The sequence below is a fragment of the Plectropomus leopardus genome, chromosome 15, assembly GCF_008729295.1.
Source record: "Plectropomus leopardus isolate mb chromosome 15, YSFRI_Pleo_2.0, whole genome shotgun sequence".
Lineage (NCBI taxonomy): Eukaryota > Metazoa > Chordata > Actinopteri > Perciformes > Serranidae > Plectropomus > Plectropomus leopardus.
The window spans coordinates 8,588,655-8,608,387 of record NC_056477.1 but is presented as its reverse complement, the minus strand read 5'-3'; the positions used below and the strand labels follow the sequence as shown (position 1 = coordinate 8,608,387).

The following is a 19,733-nucleotide window of genomic DNA, read 5'->3' as shown; positions in this document are numbered from 1 at the left end:
TAAAAGATCATTGTCTGCCTCTGTTCCTCAAGACTTCCCTCCAGAAACCACAGTTTCTCTGAGTTTTTCAAACTTCTCAGAATTTCTTATATTGTTTTTATATTGTTTATTTTGCTTTTGTTGTTATTTCCCCTTTTGAGGGGGAGAAAAAGTGTTAAAAATGTTAAAACCGAGTTTAAACAGGGTCACAGTTCAGCCACATGTCTGGTCCAGGTCTTCAAGGTACATAATCTCTCAAAGTGGATTTCTAACTTTCCTTTGTCAAAACAAACAAGCACTAAAAGCCTTCTGAGCTCCAACAAAAATTCCCCCCAAGGGTGGGTCAAAAATTAACTCCTCCAGGACAATGAAATTCCACATTTTAAGAAGTTAACTCCTTAAAGCTGAAAAAGAATAGCCAGGGATTAAAGGCTATACCACTGCCATGGAAATCCACCCGTCTGGAGTCAGGTCAGCCATCCTGACTGAAACCAGGTGGTTTTTGGAGGGAAATGTAAACAAACAATCTTTGTTTTCTCCACGTTAGGTGACCTTACTCTAAATGGAGCCCAACCTTTTAATTAACCAATTACCAACCACACGGCCACCAACAGGGCTCTTCCTTTCACGTGCATCTGCCTGCTGCTCTTAGGATTGACTGCAATTTGGCAGCAAATATTCCCACATTCAAAAGATTACAATTGTCCTAAAATGTTGCTTAACTCACCATTGTTGCCGTCATGAAGAAATTCCATGGTAAGAGGGTTCCCAAGCCCAGGATGAAGAAAATGATCCATACTGCTTTGTATCTGGGAAAGGAAAAGGAAGCAAAGGAAGTTCACATGCAAGCACATCAATGAAGTGATTCAACTGAAAATCAATCAGCTTATTTACTGGATGTCATCCAGCTTTCATTTCGACTCACATTGTAACTAAAACAGAAATGAGAGCACTGCATTTACAGTAACAGACCGTTATCAGACTTGGAAAAAGCAACATTTTCCCCTCCTTTTGGCAATAGCTTCTCTTACTTGTCCTGAGGTGCGTTGATGGCCGTCATGTTTCTTGTTAGGCAGTTAGAGGCACGTGCTCAGTCAGGATTTGATCAGGGTGGTGCCAGGTCTGAAACACACAGATAACAAATACATGTTTCTAATGTGGTAAACATTTAGAGTTTGGCAGCACCTAAAGTTTTTATCATCAGCAGCCATACGTCTCTTCTTTCCATATTTAGATATTTTAATGAGCCAGACAGCCTGTGAGCCAACACAACATTTAAATAATGGGCTGCATAATGTAATTCATACAGTGAATAATGCAATTAAGACTAAGTTTAAAGTCAGCTCCAAATCCAGTGGCAGCATGGCAGCTGCAGTGGCAGAAAACCTCAAACGTCACAGCACAGATACAACTCAGCCTCTTCATTTTTAGTTGATGTCTGAGAAAAATCAGCCAAAAGAACAATGAGTTGTTGAACTCAAGCAAACAACGTAATCCAAAGAAATCGTGCTACTTCACAGTAAAGTTGTATAACAGTTGAGAAACTCACAAGACATCCTTCACATCGATCAGAAACACACGCTTCCTCACACAGCATTCCTCATGAATGTGCTACAACGTACAAAGTTCGTGCTGAAACATGACAATTTCTTACCCCCATTGATCTTTGAAGAAAACTTTTTATAAACTTACTTAAAGCAGAGTTCAGACTTCTCTTTTCTCTAATCAGATGCAAAGCAAAGGCAGAACAAGCTCTGGATGTTTCATTTTATACTATACAGAGGTTTAGTGGGTTGACACCCCGCTGTCTGCTGTCCATTGGACCTCCTCCTCTTTGCATCTCGGTGTCCATCCCTCCCTCTTTCCTTTGCCTCAAACTCCCCTTTCTCCTCCACCCTTCCTTCATACTTTCACATTTACATTCCTAGCATACATGAAGCTCTTTGGCATATAGACATTAACTGCTTTATTTCTTTCCTGTGAGAATTAAACAAAAGTGCTCAGAAAAGAAGCAAATGTAATAGCTCAGAAAAATATTTTTTGAATCATATTGTTCATGTATTTTGCCTCTACACTACCATCTGTTCCACTCTTTTTTTCCCAATCACCACCACCACCTACGTCTTCTTAATTTCTCCCTCCATTTCCCCCCATGTTTCCTCCTGCGTACTAATTTCTCACCTCGTTGCATCCACTGTTTCTCTGCTGCGCCTCTTTCATTATCTTCACATGATCTGTTGCTCCCCTGGCTTGCATAGTGCAACTTGTATTTTCTTGCCCTATTTTTTCATATCTTTTTGCTCACATCTCCACCCTTAACTTATCCGACACTCTCTCCCATGTGCTAGCATCTACTCGCCTGGACCTGATGGAAGACGTGCTCAGATAGCTGTGTGACATCTTCTCCAAACAGAATAACTTTTTTTTTTCAACTTCCTCCTCAAAGAAAACAGCAAATTTGGCTTCAAATCAAGCTAAACAACACAAGGCAAAGTTTGGGTGTTCTCTGTAAATACATAAATGATAAGCACTTACATGCAACAGCTTTCACTGAAATGCATTGATTGGTTGGCAACCCATTGTAACAGGCTGGTGAAGGTTGAAAGGTTCCTTATGACTGGGTTCCTGTTTCATTTGTGTTCATGCACGAGAATACACACATATGACCCTATTGCCTCCAATGGTTTCACACCATTTTTTTAATCAACAGCTGGCAATAATGTGATAAGAAATGCAGCGATATTCAGCAAAAGTAGGGAGAAGAAGACTTAAATTCAACAACAAACAAATAAACAAAAAATACAGCTTTGCAAATGTTTGAGGAAAAGAATGCATTCACCACATTTGTAAGGATACACATGATGGGTCTCAGTCATGAAACATGAGCAGAACAAATTTGCATGTAAAGTGTTAGCAGAAGGAAATGTATGTGTATTCTGGCATTTATCAATATGTAAAACACGCAAGTGAAACATGACAAAAGATTAGAAATATAACACCTTTAGATAGATTATGTGGCAATCAGCAGATGCAGTCAAAAAAAGAAAAAATCAGTGATGGCTGTCAGAATGGATAACAATTTGTGAAACCATCGCATAGCCTAAAATACTGAGCCTGAGCCCAACCAAGCCTGAATGTAATGTAATGCCCGAATTTAATATGGCTGATCACGAGAGCGCTTTCAGTTAGGACAGAGACTGCTCTATATGAAGGGGGCCACACACACTATAGCCCATTCAGTACTATGCATCTAAATTATACTGACTGAGCAAAATGCAACTCTAAGAAACAACGGTCTATGGGAAAGGTTTGTAAAGCAAGTCAGACAGGACTTGTGCCCAAAAGACAGTATATATTTGTCAAATAAGTCCATATGTGCTTGCTTGCTTATTACACAGGAATTCACAACAAGACCAGGCGTACTCTGTGTGAATATAAAGAACAGATATACTAATACGGGAGCATATACTTTGGCCAAAAGGCAACAAGAGTTTCCAACACAAAAATTATGAAGACATTGTATGTTTGGGGTCATTTACAAACAGTGCACTGTCCTTAAAAAAATACTGGTTGACTGACTGTCTCTTTTTAACATTTTCTTATGTCAATATCTTACTGTCTTAGGGTTGGGCTGATGGATGATGACATCATTTATTAGAAATGGCTGTCAGTAGGGCTGCACGATATGGCCTATAACCAATATCTCGATATTTTTAGGCTATATCACGATACACGATATATATCTTGATTTTTTTTATTTCTCCTGTAAATCACTATATAAATGTTAAATTCAACCCTTTGATGCATAAAATAACGTAGTATGATGATTCAAGTAGACCCTTCTATTGGAGTTTTTTAAATTTGCATGCAAAAAGGGGAAAATCACAATCAAATTAAGTTTAGCAAACCTTTTATTTCAAACCAGGGTGCTGCGCTCACAAGCTTTTAACAAATAAAAATAAATAATGACATGGTAGGCCTTTCTACTGTGGCCTAGTTCTCAAAGACCCTTAACAAAAACTCAGCTCAAAGCAAAAAAAAGTGCATTCAACAAGAATCCCCTGAGAAAGACATTTCAAAACTATATAAATTAAAGTGCACTTTTTCTGCTTGATCATGTTTATAACAACATATCATTTTAAAAAGTAAAATAAAATTAGCATTGTGAGCAAACCACAGAGGCAGAAGTCCAGGCTGTGACTGCGAAAACCACTCTGAACAGTAACAGTCACATCACAGGAGGAGTGGCAACATGTGCGTATATATGTTGTTTGTGTTTGAAACAATAACAGTTAGAAACAGTTGTTTGTTTTTTTCGCTCTCTCCGCTTTCTTCCTTCCTCACTTGATACACAAATACGCATGCGTGCAGGGGAGTTTTCTGGATGGGCGGGGGAGTCGGCTGCTTGCTGTGAGAAGAGCACTAGGGAGAGAGTGAACGGAGCAAAACTCCGAAGACAATTGCATGCCGACGGCTTAAAACATTTACGTGACAATTTGTACTCGATGGTCGCGATATAGTAATTTCATACATCTCACGTTGAACAAGCCGCGATATATCGAGTATATTCGATATATCGCCCACCCCTAGCTGTCAGTCATCAATCAATCAATCACTGAGCTTGACATCATAATTTAAAAGATTTACAAAAGGATATGTTTTTTAGAAACCAAGTGTGTCATCACCATAATAAAGATTTACCACCATCACTAATCAATATCCACTCACATTGCTGTTGCTCCTTTGTTTTTTAAAATTACTGGCGACGTTATAAAATATCATTGATTCCTGTGTGTGGATCATAAAGTAACGAAGCAGTGGTCTGAGTAAGTTATTATCGTAAACTTACAAAAAAAAATGATGTGCAATAGTCCACCTCCCACCTTCTCCTCCTCTCTCTTTCACACTCTCTCTTAAACACACATACAGTTCGGAGGGCACTGGCACTCAGTTCTTGTCTCCGTCCTCAGCTCTGACAGTTGTGTTACTTATGCATTAAGCTGGCAGTTTGCAGGTTGAGTTTGGTTTGGTTGGTTGATTAACAAATATTTCTGTACTGTCACCCCAAACAATGTCATTGTCCATTGCAATGTTTGTTTCACTGTGGACATAACCATATGCAAATTCAGTAGACATCGTCCAACCGGGGTTAGTAAGAAAATTTAAGTAAAAACCTAAATCATGATGTATTTAATTAAATGCATTAATTTAATTTTAGGGGAATAATATGAATCAAGTCTAAATGCTAAAGCAATATCCAGCTTATCCTGTGTGGCTTTTTTCTGCAGATTTTTGATTAGACAATACCTTGGTGAGTTTGAATGGTTGTTTGAGAAATAACTGCCAAACATTATCATAGCCTGGGAAATTACAAACACCACTACAAGTTACAGTTTAAAACACACCAGCTAAGCCATGTCCCAGATTCCTGTAAAGTATCCCTCTCTCAACCTAACGTCATCAAAACGAGCCAGCTGGCATGAGCTGCCTGTTGCTGAAATGTTGCCCACCACACACACAGTCACACAGGCACTTTGCAGTCTGTAGAGTGGTACAAAACTCCAGTTTGGCATCGGTCTGACACTTTAACTAGCCGGCCTCTCAGCTACATCCAACTCCAACAATCAGCACTCCAATGGAAAAAAGATTTAACAGGAGTGACGGCAATTTATTGTTTCCTCCTCTAATGTCATGGTAAAAAATAGAGTGCAAATCTTGCCAAGGAGGGCCAGTTCAGGCTAGTGTGCTTGCCATGGGTGCAATTGTGAGGAAAATTTTAATTATGCAAATTGAAAACCTGGTCACATATGTTATGATTGGCTGAATTTATATTTCCTGCTTGAGGCTTCTTATTAGACTCTAGGATTTTGACAAGCACCTGCTGTTGGTCAGATGATTATTTAACTCTTATCCACCCTTGAGTTATGAAAAACATCTGTGCAAAGCTCCATGTTTTAAAAAAAAAACAAAGTTGGCACATTACATTATCATCAGGTTGGTTCATCACATTTTGTTAATAGTAGAAAAATGTGATATTGGATTTTTCTGTAGATATGCGGATATATAACAACTCACTTCGCAGATAACGGATACTGATATCAATATATCCACAGCCGAGTGGAAGAAATGTGTCTCACTCTGAGATGAACGAGCATCAGTCCACACACACTCTTTAAAAAGCAGCCAACATTACTGGAATCATTTTGCCATTGTGTCCCGTATGACAGGAAAGAGACCCACTGCAAAGCTGTTACTGATGCAGTCACACTGCATATCACTAAGAGTAGGATATAAATGAATTCATGTAAATGTTTTGTAAAATTATTGCAGCCTTCAGCGCAAATGTAATCAACTCCCTCTCCCCTGAACCTACATAGTGAACTTTTAAAGACAAGTTTGCAGCCCTCACTTCAACCCCAAAAGCAAAATTCAGTTTACTTTATTAACAGAAGGGAAATTCAGTTTGCCTTTAATTTTTATCAATAAATTAAAAGCAAAACTTGTTTTGAGTAATTTCGTTGTCATTTGTAGTGGGTTTAAAGGAAAATTTAAAAAAAAAGATTACAATCGTAAATCGAGTTTAGTGTGAATAAAATCTGAAATTTTATTTTTAGGCCATATCACCCAGCCCTAGTGTTAGTCTTTAAAATTTTCTTGACCGTCACTTTGAAAAATCTATTGTATGCAGCATTAACAGGACAAACTAAATAAAGAATCACAATACCTTGTACTCGCCACATCAAAACACAAAGATTGTGCACTTCACCCCCCTTCAGTGTTCACAAGCCATACAGGGCTGTTTTCTCAAAAGCTGTACCTGAACTTCTATAATAAACAAAGGCAGGATGCAAACAACAAACAAGAGTATGATTATCCCCCTGTATGGGAAGCAATCAGTCTTTGGGTGGTGGGTTTCAGGGGCAACAAGCTACTGGGGGCCGGAATAGAAATTAACCTGACTTAACTCCGGCTTCCCATGCACAGCTCGTAAAACTGTTCACCGATGATTCATATGCCGTTCACTGACAACACAAGTTTCCAATTTCACGCTGTTCCTGCAACACATAGATGGACATACACGTACATAAAATGCAGCTTGCTCAACAGCCTGAGAAGATCCAAGAATATATTACAGTTTTGTTGCAGCACATTGACTTTTACAGCCTTGATTTCATTTCACACTGTGCTGCCTCCTGTTCTTACTTCAAGGGCAGCAATAGTGACCTCCTCTAAAAACAGATATCCAGCTACAGACTGACTGGACCGTTTAGCCTTTTACATTCTCTAAAATATCAAACTATTGAGAAAAGCCACAGAAACTATCATGTCTCAAGATATCCATTTTGACTAGCCCAATCAAGAGAGATTAAAGAGCAACGATTAAAATATCAAGCTTTACTGGTGCCTATCTGTTGCCTTCTGGTGTAGTAATCAATTTCTGATTTAACTGCTTGTTTAACCACAGCATTTAACCACAGAGTCTCACCACCTCCCAGTGCTCACTGCAGCTGCACTGTTTCGCTTATAAATAAAACAGCGGATTATGAAAAAATCTCCAACTTTTTAGATAATCAAATAATCATTTGCATCATTCTTCAAGCAAATATGTCAAACATTTTCTATTGAAACCTCTTAAATCTGAGAATATGCTGTTTGTCATTTATGATAGGAATTGACAAGTCTTTGGGTTTTGGACTGAAAAGAAACAAATTGGATGTTTCAATTTGGGTCCTTTTTTTAAAACTTTTTACAGACTTGACAATTCATTGATTCATTGTGAATAGCCCGTTAGCCGCACCCCTAAAAAGCACACAGAATTACTGACAAATTCCCAAATATTTTTACAACAAAGATCATTCTATCGTCACTGCAATTAAATGTATATGTTTAATTAACAGCAGCAATCACCCGAAAGCACAAGTAAACATCACTAATGTACATTAAATCACAATAAGTGGTTGCCTTTTAAATGTAAGTAAGTCATGTATTGTCAATCTAACATGAGGTAGTATTTACAGCCGGTCACCATGGAAGCAGATGCAACGCTGCCTCAACATTTAACCACTTCCCATCACATGCCCAGACTGAGGGCTGGTGTGAAGCCATTCTCACAGTCAGTGGCCGTCCCTTCAAACAGTTTTTTTATACCAAAGTATTGTCTGGTTTTATAAGGGTGGCTAAATTAAATCTTATTGACTACAACATTTTTTTAAAAAACTCAACAGGTTAAACAACTTCTCAGCCCGAACCAAAGCTCACTTCAGGGAACACATGCTCTGAAAAGGAGGACTGTGACAGGTGGCAACACACAGTCACCTCATCACTTTCACATTGACAGAGAGACATTTGGGTATTCAAAGTCACACCAAGCAGACACAGCAGGCCTAGGTGACACTGTGAGATCCCCACAACTGATTGACAAAGACACATAGAGACGGATAAAATGAACTCAAACAAACCTCTAACAACACTGACTGCACCTCAGTCCAATCAAGACACAACTTTTAGCTTAACGCATGCACGCTGTTCTCAAATCAGGTCTCTACCAGATCATTCATCACCAAGAGACAAAACTGCACTGATATTTCAACTCTTTACATTTAATCAGAGATTGTAAAATGAATAATCTTCTTTACTGTCAACAGGGAGTACTGTGGAACGAACACCGCTGCAAACATCTTTTTGAGGAAGAACGAACATCGAAATGTTTACAAGGGGCTGCTTTACTCCAAACAATCCAATTCCCCCCCCAAAAAAGAGAGATGACTGGTTGCTCTGTATAATCATAGATCAGAATCTTGGGTCGGGTGCTCATGGAAAACAGGAAACAATAGGATACACAGGAAGGCAATCCAAACACTCCAAAAATATATGAACAAGGAAGGAAACATTAAAAAGCCTTTAGTGGATAAATTGTTAAATAAAAGAGCCAACATATGACAACAACTGCAGGTCTTTATCAGGGCATTTAAAACAAAACTACCATTTTCCACTCATTTTTTACTGTCATGAATGCAGGGTTCCCACGCTTTCTTAAACTTCCAATTGGGAAGGACTTTTTAAGGACTTTCAAGGTCCAGTTTTCTCAAATTCAAGGACCCAACACAACAAAGTTTGAATCATGGATCAGTATTAATTATGTTATAATGATGTCTAGCAGGCTTTAAAGAAGCTCACAGACAGCAATCAAAAAGAAAAATCGAGGTTTGGATGTGCTGACACTTGTCAACTGGTCTATGTTACAGTGATGGCAGACATACCAAAAGAACTCAATTTATATTCTTGCACAAAACATATACATTCAAGCACTTCCAATGAGTCTGTTTAGTAGGGATGTACCATAATATTGTCATGGCGACGGTATCAGCAGATATAGGCTTTAAAATGAAATATAATCGGCCAACATGCTGATTTCTGCCAAAATCACAAAACTTTTTTTCTTTCTTATTGACAAAGTGAACATTTACAAAACATCAAACTTAAGTTGAAGTTAGGGCTGAGCATCAAAACATCAAAATTCAAAATGAATGATTACGTACATTAAATATTACGTACATTGAAATAAGGGGTGATAAAAAGTATATATATTATCAGTATCAGTTATCTGCAAAATGAGCTGTGATATATCGGCTTATCTGCAAAACATCCAATATCGTGCATTCTTACTACTTACAAAAACTTTTAAAGGGCTTGATTTTACCCCTCTAATTCACAAACTTTCAAGGATTTCAAGGACCCCTAGGAATCATTTGATTGTAACAATATGCACTTACAGTCGGTGCTTTCTGCTTGCAAACAAGTTATGTATATGATATGATTTATGTCAGTAATTTCCACCTAGACACAGGTCTGTTCAGGGGAGTGACCCTCAGCAATTGTCATTCTTTGTATAATCAGGATAATACAAATAAAAGCAGGAAACAAAGGAACAGAGACGGGAAAAGAGACTTTCGTGAGACACTAATGAGAGCAGCATAAAGATAAATCCTGGGGGAAAACTCTGCAAAGAAAACAAAATCCCATCCATGCCAGAAGCGGGAGGGAGCAGCGAGCAGAGGAGGTGTCCAAATTCATTGTCTTCATGCAGACCCGCCCCTTTACACCCCAAATCATTTCCCGCCACTCAGAGAGGAGGAACAAAGCCCATCTCCAGCTGTCTTTTTAGTTGGTTCAAGCGGTCTGGATAAATACCTGACTGATGAACTGGCACCAGCAACTCCACTTATCACCATGACTGCGCTACAGTCAGTGCCGACGGGTTTAAATGAGTAAGACTGAGGGTTTCCATTTTCTCCTCGATGAGTCAGTATATCCTAATCTTATCTTCACAGGATCAGCCAAAAGTCATGAACATATAACTCTGCCAACAGAGTCTATGATGAGTGACATTTGCTTCCTACTTTGCCATTAAACTTAGAAAAAACAGAGGGAAAAAAAAATAACACCCACTCCTATAACACAGATGCTCATGTGCACCCAGCGGTGCCGGTGGGTCGATGCTGTTGTCCCATCTGCTGTTCAGTGGAAAACAAAGCCACCATTCTGGTGCGCTTGTCTTCTTGCTTCAGGGTCAGTGAGTTACAAATAGCACAGACACGTGTGACATGGAGCCACGCCAGGAAACACTCACTCACAGTCAGAGATTCCTCGTCATTTAGAGGTGTTATAGTAATCCTGTAATACATTTTACAAGAATAAGACAAAACTTTCCCCCAAGGGACTGTTGGTTATTATGAGGGGGCAGGAGGTGGTGCAAACAGGGGCAAGGATGCCAAGTCTTTTTTTAAGCACTGGAAAATGCTTTTTACTTTGGCTTAGGAGAGGAACATTTAACTTTAAATGGCTTTATTTGTATTCATTTTGCTGCCGATTTTAAGAGCAAACATGCTGATAATCCCAACATCTCTGGGTGCATATAAGCATCTGTTATACTGATGTGGATGTTATGTTTTTAAAGAAATCATGCCTCAAAATCCACCAAAGGCATGTCTTCTTTAAAAATTGCCAAAATTACACCATTTATCATTATAGCCATAAAATATAAGAAGAAATTATCCTTGAATTTTAAAAATTTCTGACAGTCCTTTAATACATTATGGAGGAATGCTTCCTGCTGAAAAAAAACATGACCAAGTCTAAGCTCAAAATAGTAATATTTGACCTAAATCAAATTATTCTGTCTCATTTAAAATTTGGCCAAAATTAACAGTTTGCAAAAACTAACCTGCAACAAGACTGAAAAGCTCCAGGATTACATCTTCCAACTTTTCACTTTTGACATCTAACATTCACTTAATAGTGGAGGGAGGGCCATGCACCATTACCACAACGAATGCGCAAAATCTGCATGCCATTTACTGTGTATCGTAGCCACTAGATATGCCAGATTTGCTGCTAAATTTGTCACCACGACCACATGTCCAACAAAAACACAAACAAATTCAGACAGATTGATAAAACAGCAAACTGTTGAATTCTGTTACGGCTTAAATATAATCCTACTGTGACCATTACTGTCCATGCAAGCTACTATTTATCAACTAGAAAAGCTGCCATGGCTTTTGTCCTGTGGACCAACATTCGCTGTTTGTTTTGCCAGCTGACAGTTTTGGGGTGGCTGCCACTGGCTGACAGATTAAGCTCCATTTAAAACAGCTTTCCTGACCTTCGCTGTTACGTGTTGAGCAGAGCAGTAACTCACTGAAATGCAGCGGACCCACTCAGGGAGGCGCAAGGAAGAATATTTGTAGCTTCGGGGTGACACCCCGTCTACCCTTCCCCTCTAATAAATAAAGAACAGTCCCAAAGATCATTAAAATATCCAACATTAATGACAAAAATACTGAGTAGCCTAATAAAAACATATAAGTCAGTTTATAATGTAACTGAAGTTAGTATTGATGCACCACAGGCACATTTAAAGCTACTGAAAGAATTATTACAGTGACTGTATGAGTGACCTACATACAGATTTGACATAAATTCACCTTGTATTATTTACCCTCCCTGCGGCAGGATATAAGCGCCTGCTGCCAAAACCCCACTGAACATGTGTATAAAGCTGACAATGGAGTCTTTTCTTAACTTTTTCTACTGTCAGGTCCTGTGATGTAGCATCACCCACGTGGTACCACTGAAGAAGAGTTCATTAAAAGCTTCCTGCCTGTACCACACGTGCTTACCCACAAGAAGGAAATGTCACGCGCTACACAATTTAGACCAAATATATTTGGGTCTCCTTTATTTTTAGACAGAAAAGGCAATATTTCGGACTTTAAGTATTACTTATCATTCTCTGAATTGTGTTCTGTATCACATGTTGGATATAACTGAAGTTCTCTGAAGGGTGGAAATTAAACAAAATCTGATTGATAGATTTACTCAACATCTGTTTTTGATAATGAATATACAGTTAACAAACAGCATTTTTTTGTCCTTTTATATCGCCCACAACACTTTCGCTAACTGTAGTTAGGCTAATAAACTAGCTAAACGGTTTAGCTAACCCTGATTTAACCGCACAGCCCAGCCGCACGGACCATGCTTGAAGTTGGCGCTAGATTTGATTCAGTCAACAAAGGACGCACGCTGGCGCCAAGCATCAAACCACCGGCATCCTTGTCTCTAATACACAATCAAAGACGTCAAAACGAGCAATGAGATCATAAAAGTTGGCAAAACACACCCGAAAGAAGACAAAATCCCAACTGAAACGAGTAACCGTTAACGTTATTTTATCAGCCGGTTCGCCCCTAAAACGTTAGTTTTAAATCAACCAGTCGCCAATTTTTAGAGATAACGGTAACAGCAGACTTTTAGTAGCACTGGGTAAGTCAACACTGTCTTTAACTGAGCAGGAGACGTCCTACCTTATCATTTAGAGTCTGTGAAGGCTTGTTGTGTCTGATCCTCTGTGTGTCCTCACTGACAGGGGAACCGCTCAACACCCGTGCTACCTTCAGGGGCTCCTCGAAAAACTCAATTTCCAAACGCAGACTAAAACAACGAGCAGATAATAAAACACAATTTCCTCAAAAAAACAATACACACAAAAAAATATATTTATGTAGATTTATATAGGTAGATACTGTCAAAAAATACTGAAGCGTTTAACAGTTTGACTTTGTTAACAGTCGTAAAATGTACTCATGTGTCCCTTACTGTATGTCCATCTCATAAAAAGAAGATTGCTCAACAATTAGAATGCAGTATTATCCCAAACACAATAAGAGACTTCATTTTAGTACTAGTAACTGATTAAATCCATACATACGCAGTAACTTTTATTAGGTAATTCAACTGGCCTGAACTTGTAATTGTAGAATTTCCAATTTTCATTGAATCCATCTTCCCTAGAGTAGGCGGGGGGAATTTAATTTAGGTGAAATTACACTGAAATGTCCTCAGATAACCGTGTCTTTCTACTTGTTATCAGTCTGTCAAATTTAGGAAACCCTCTCTGAGTCACGTTTGGTGATGAATAATCTCTTCACTGACACACTAACAGCCTCTGCTGATGTGATAAATTAAAGCTGCAGGATGCTGTGACTTCCTGTCAGTCATTATCAGATCACAAACTGGTGATGGTACAGAGGAAGAGAGATAACAAATGGCCCAAAATCCGTATTGGGATTGTTACTTTTGAAATAGAATGGGTTATAGATAACTAGTTACCCTGCCAAAATGGATTACCTTTCTAACAAATGTTTAAAACAGGGCAATAAACCTGAAAAGACCTAATTTGGCTCAACTGGTTTGCTGACCTGTGTTGTCCAAAAACATGCCAAAAGTAGGAATTCCTGCATGGCAAAAATATGTAAAGCAACAGAATGAATTTTTTATTCAATATATAAACTTTTTACAATTTTTTTTCCTCATATTTAACCCCCTTGATAAGAAAGTGTAATTTAATTACAAATTTGCACTTAACTTGAGTTTATTGTTTGTGTACCACTTTTTACTTCTACCCCACTACATTTCAGAGGGAAGAGGGACACTTTTTATTTTACAGCATTTATCTGAAAGCTTTTGTTAATGTTTACTATTTTTGTGTGTAAATATTTTTTGCATAAATATTTTTTGTTATAAGTTAAATTTCCCAAACAGTTCATACATTTTCAGATTAAACCCTTAACTGATTAATCAATCATCCAATTGAGAGAAAATCAATAGGTAACTATTTTGATAAACAAGAGTAATTTTCTTTTGCTAAGTTTGTAGTTAAGTTACATTTTCAATGAAGGCCTTTTACTTGCCACAGATTGTTTTTATAGTGTTGTATTAGTACTTCTACTTAAGTAGAAGAGTAAGAATACTTCATACTACACCACTGCCCATTAAATAGGCCTACCACTAAATAGATGGAGAGTGATTTTATTTGCAACATTACCCACAATGACCTAATATACCCAGAGTTATTTAAGGGAAGGACACCACAGTAAAATGATATGGCAAAATATGTAATGGGAAACAACTTTATAGCATCTCACCTCATCTCATCTCATATTCCTGTTCAGTCATAATTTTGGTCACTGAAAGCATCCAGCACAAATAGTTTCTTGTTTGCTGGCTGTTCAACTTCAGCGACCAACCAGAGAAAAAGACTGCTAGAATTAATTTGCGGTTCTGAGTTAGCTTGCACAGATGAGAAGTCACTTCCTGAAGCAGCAGTACATATTTCTCGAGCAAGATAGAGGTTCAAAAAGACCACAAGTAATGCTTATTCAGCATAGCAGCTGGCATGAAATTGTCCTAAATAGCTTGTTAGAAAATGAAGAGCTGCGTTTGTTCTGTTTGTCGGGTTTTTCCCCAAAAGCACAATGGACGTTTGCATGAGACAAAAAGTGATACGTGATTGATTTACTGAAAATTAATCAGTTAAGTGCCCTTTTTTGTTTGTGAATGTATAAAAACAAAATGGTATGCAAGGAGGAAGCTGCAGCTTTCAAACAGTGCCCTGAATAGTGTCATTTGTGCATTATTCACATTTAACCACAGCAATTTCCCAAATGCAAAGACAGCACATATATCCAGGCTGAAGGTCAATGCTGACACTATACAACAGTCTGAGGCATTTAGTGAAGTACAAAACAACACAGATAAGAAAGACAGAGTGTGCCTGAGGAAGCTTGTATTCATGTGACTTTGGTAAAACTGACATGAAAGCTTAAAAGTTCCCACTCTTAAAAAGGAATTAGAAATATTGAATAATCTTACTTTAAATGAAATGGAACAAATGCATCCTTTAGAGAAAATGTGAAATAAATTGATGCTATATGCAACAAAATGTTCTGCTGTTTGAAAAGAAAAAGGAAACACGCTACATGCCCCTCTTCTATTGCTTTAAGAGCACAGTTTGTTTTCTAAAGTGTCTGCGAGAACTGACACCAGTGTATAATTTCAGCACCTGGGCCTGTCTGAGCCGCTGTGCTGAGGCGTTGTTTACGGCTGTTTTTTGCGAGTCTGGACACACTAAGCATTGGTCTCTGCTGTTTGCTCATATAGTCGTGGTAGGTACGCAGTCATCCACACCCTGTCTCCCCCCCCAAGTCTAAAAAAAGCCTGCTGTGGTTATGGACAGAAACCATGTGTAAAGGAGCGCTGCTTCAACACTACCATAACCCAGCGAGGAGAAGTTGGGCTGCAGAGGACTGAAGGACCACTGTCTCTCTCTCTGACTCAAAACTTCATTGGGCATTTAAATATCTGTATTTCCTGTTAAAGTCATCTCTCACATGCTCTCTCTACAGTGTTGCTCTGATTTGTTTTCTGGCATGTGTGGCCAAATAGGGAAAGTCAGTCAGCAGCGTCTCTGAGCAGAAGGCCACAGTTTTGACTGTGTTTTTCCACAGACAGGAAAGAGACCGTGAGCAAATAAGAGAAAAAGAGGAAAGTGGTGAAACAGAGACAAGAAAAAAACTAAGAGCATGGTTTCTATCAGACACCTCCTTAATTAGACAAACACTTAACCATCGTGCAGAGTAACGTGTTCCCATCCCTGCTCGTCATATTTTGATACTTGGGCTGAACCCCCATCGTCAGTATAATACGCCACCTTAGAATTATAAGGTTTTATCTGCATTCTGAGCAGTTTTAAGATATTGCGCTTTTAAATGTTGCATTCAAAATAGACATGAACTTTTTATTTTCTAAAAAAATGTCCAGAAATGCATATAACTTTAAAAAAAAAAAAAAAAAAGCCTAACATATTGTTATAAGCAGACTAAGAATATATGAAAAAATGTCAGACAAAAATGTCAGACAGAACCTTATTATTCTAAGGTGAGGACTATTAGCCTTAATTGAACTTAAAGAAAATGAGGAGCCCTGTCTTTTAAAACGCTACTCTGTTCTACCAGAATGCATATCACTGCTGCTTTCATAGACACTGAATGGTAAGCATGGAAATGACAGATCCTTTGGATACGCACCATAATGAATGACATGACATTTATCAAACAGAACACAAACACCAGTTTAGGTGAAAGTCCTGTGCTTTTTCGACCCATCCACCATCCCTCCACACTCACCCTGAACAGACTTTTGCTTTCTTTACTACACCCATTGCTCTGATTGTCTAATAATGACAAGGATGAGTCTTAAGTTGGCTGAACGCTCTGTGAGTCTCATACAGACACTAAAAGACGCCTCTCTCTGTCACTGTAATGACACCAGGGACATTGCCCAAAAAGCATATTTTGACACCCTGGCAATTGGGAACAAGCTGTGCAGAAATGAGAAATTTGATGTAAAAAGATGACTGCAAATAATTAAGAGTAAACCACCAACGGTGAAAACGGTCTCAACCACAGCTAAACAGGTGCATGTGTCGTTGAGGTCACTAACTGATTTCTATGAGGCACCTGTTTGATAATACTGTATATCTGCCAGCAACTAGTGGAGCCGTTTTCAGGCAGCAAAAGCTGAACAATAATCCAAATCAGCGTGATAAGAACTCACCAACAGCAGCTTGTGCCTGGAGGAACAATCAATGGCCCCATTTTTGATGCATAGTTGTACTCATTTCTATTGTCAAGAGAAAATATTATGTCATGAACTCCTTCACTTCCTGCTGACCCCACACAGTTCCTTCTCATGCCATTTTTAGAACACAAGTTTATGAGCAAATAAACATCGTACATGTCTAATTCAAGAATATCCTGTGAAGTCTGTGGCATGAGAGGCGAGCTTGGGGAGAGGAGGAGGGCATGACATGAATGGGCTGGAAGTGGCTTTCTGACCACATACTGAGATTCAAGAGTACAGCGGTAGAAAAAGGAATTCCAGTGGATGGCCTCTCCAACCCCTGAACGGCTCTGGAGACACAGAGGGAGTGAAGTAAATCCCATTTGGGATTAAGAACTTCGAGGCCTGGCTCCGTTTTGGGAGGATTAAGGTTTGGGGCTGAAGAGACGAAGACAGGCAAACAAAGAAAAAACTCCTCAGGGAGATCTGTGAGAGCAAAATCTTCTCTACCTTCAGATTCCCATCAGAAGCTGAGTGGTCTGCAAGGGTCACGGTCTATGAAATCCCTGTCACGATGGATGGTCCACAAATCTGCAACTACTCTGACAATGAATTCCTCTTAATCCAGGGGGGCATTTAGGGACAAAAGCTATGTTTTAAACACTCATCATAGTGTAAGGCTGTCTTCTTAAAGCCTTTACTTTATAAGTTGAAATTAATTAAGGGCTGTCGGTAAGGAAAGCATAGGGACAATGTCCTCTCAGTTTCTCCATCACTTTAATGTATCCTTCATGTCCACAGGACAACAGCAACTCAACTGAACTCACAGAAAGGTGTTTTGTCACATCACATCTCTCATATCACTCCGCAATCCTTGACCTGGGAAGGTGCACCGCATTATGTAGTTCCTAATTTTAATTTAAAGGGGAGCAGACAATGTATGAATTTACCATTATGACATTAATTTATTTGTCTAAATAAATCAGAACATAATAAGGTTATCTGCCAAATACAATAAACCCTCACAAAAATAAATCTCATTTTACAATAGGATTCACCTCTTTAGTTAGAGTTTAAAACTTTTGTCTGGAAATTCAGCACCTCTGGTGGGTTGAAACCATAGAAATCATCCCAAAACATCATATCAGTTGAATTAAACCTGTTCACTCCTTCAATATTTCTTTCCTCATTTATCAAAAACTTGGTATGTGCAAAATGTTGACAGAGGTTTAGATTTTGGCACACACTAATCTAAAAAATGAAACCACATTGCCAAATACATTTTAGATATAGGGGGCTATAATCTGTAGCTGAAATGTTATTTCTCAATGAGTTTCAGATGCATCCATCACTATTTTTTAGGTTCCTGCTCAGTAAAGCTCAATAACATCTATTGTGTTTCCCCCATCTATCAAAAACATCATTATTCATCCTGGCACCGACAAACAAGTGTGATCATTCATATGATGTAAATGAGAGAAACTGAAACAGGCCTCGGAGCAAAGTAGGAGTTCCCATCAATCGTTTTGGCCAACAATAAGTTCTTAATCGTCTTGCAATGAAAGCTCATAAAATTTGGGAATTACACAAAGTTCATATTCTGTTATGAGGAGGAGGATTGTGTGAGCGTGCATTCCTGTCATTTCTACATTCCTGTGCTTGTTGGGCTTGAATTTGACATGTGTGTTCCCCTGATGACGGGGTGGAATACAGAGAAGGTTGGTGTTAAAGGTTAAATCCACATTCACATGGGTGGAGGCCCGCTGAAGTCCATAGGGGTTGAAACTTTGAGGATGTTTATCCTCTGGGCTAATCAGTATTGTCAAATTAGGCATTTTTTAATCATTATAGTTAATTTCACTTCTTTTAATTTGTGCCTTGATGCCAATATATTGCTATATCACAAGTCTTCATGTCTGAATCACCACACCCAACTGTCACTCTATATAATACTCAGAGGAATTTGCGATAACACCACCCTTTCAGCCTGACATGTAACAGAGACGCTTGGTCACCAACAAAGGGAAGAATCCAACTGTGGTCAGGATCATCAGTTTACCATAAAGGATATGGTCAGCATTTTTTTAAGTTGGTCACTTTTTTCCCATGCTTTTGCGTCTCTGTGACTAATGGAGACTACAGTTTTTTGAAAGTAGTCTTGCATTGATCAAGAGGGTTGCAGCTGGCAGCAGCGAAACTGGCTTCAGTGCAACAATAATGGGCAACTGCGCTCTAAAATTTAAAACCACTGACATGCACAGATTCTGATTATAAGTTTCTGACATTTTAAAAAAAAGAATCACTACAGACACCTTTTTGTTAAAAAATTAAGTTAACCAGAAACAGCCCTAATTTCACTTTTACCAAAGCCACCAGACTGCATTTAAATAAACAATCATTTTCTCATCATAAAGCAAATCAAAGTAGACAGAAACAGAATAAAACTCACTAAACTCATCCTGGTTCGTCTTTCCGCCGTTCCAACAATTGCCAACTGTTGGCTGAAATAAACCCTTAATTTGCCCAGTTAGATTTGAAAATATTCTGCCTCAATTCACCCTAAAACTACTGTTCATTTAAATGAAGTCTGGTGGGTTTGGTGATGCTGATTTCGGGGCTGTCTCTGGTTTAAAAAAAAGGATTTTACTCTTTAACAAAAAGGTCTGTCTCTGCAGGGATCCTTTCCATAATGCTGTCAGGAACTAATGACAATAATCTGAGTCTATCAGTGGCAAAACAAGCACATTTAGCGGAAGTAAATTGATGATGCAAACATGCCCTGAGTGGTT

The 19,733-nt window shown here is 38.6% G+C and overlaps 1 protein-coding gene across 3 annotated transcripts in view; it reads right to left on the bottom strand.

Annotated features, from left to right (window-relative positions):
- LOC121954632 (equilibrative nucleoside transporter 1-like) overlaps positions 1 to 19,733 on the bottom strand; it is a 45,483-nt gene that overhangs the window by 14,175 nt on the left and 11,575 nt on the right. Inside the window, exons 1-3 of one of the 3 annotated variants that reach the window (XM_042502267.1) lie at positions 12,849 to 12,939; positions 1,011 to 1,101; positions 707 to 788 (exon numbers count right to left, since the gene is read on the bottom strand). In XM_042502267.1, the coding sequence (XP_042358201.1) occupies positions 707 to 788; positions 1,011 to 1,039 (111 nt within the window). In that variant the 5' untranslated portion in view covers positions 1,040 to 1,101; positions 12,849 to 12,939. Of the gene's footprint in view, positions 1 to 706; positions 789 to 1,010; positions 1,102 to 1,671; positions 1,742 to 12,848; positions 12,940 to 19,733 lie in introns of those variants that run through there. The other 2 variants (XM_042502268.1, XM_042502269.1) reach the window with 2 other exon arrangements.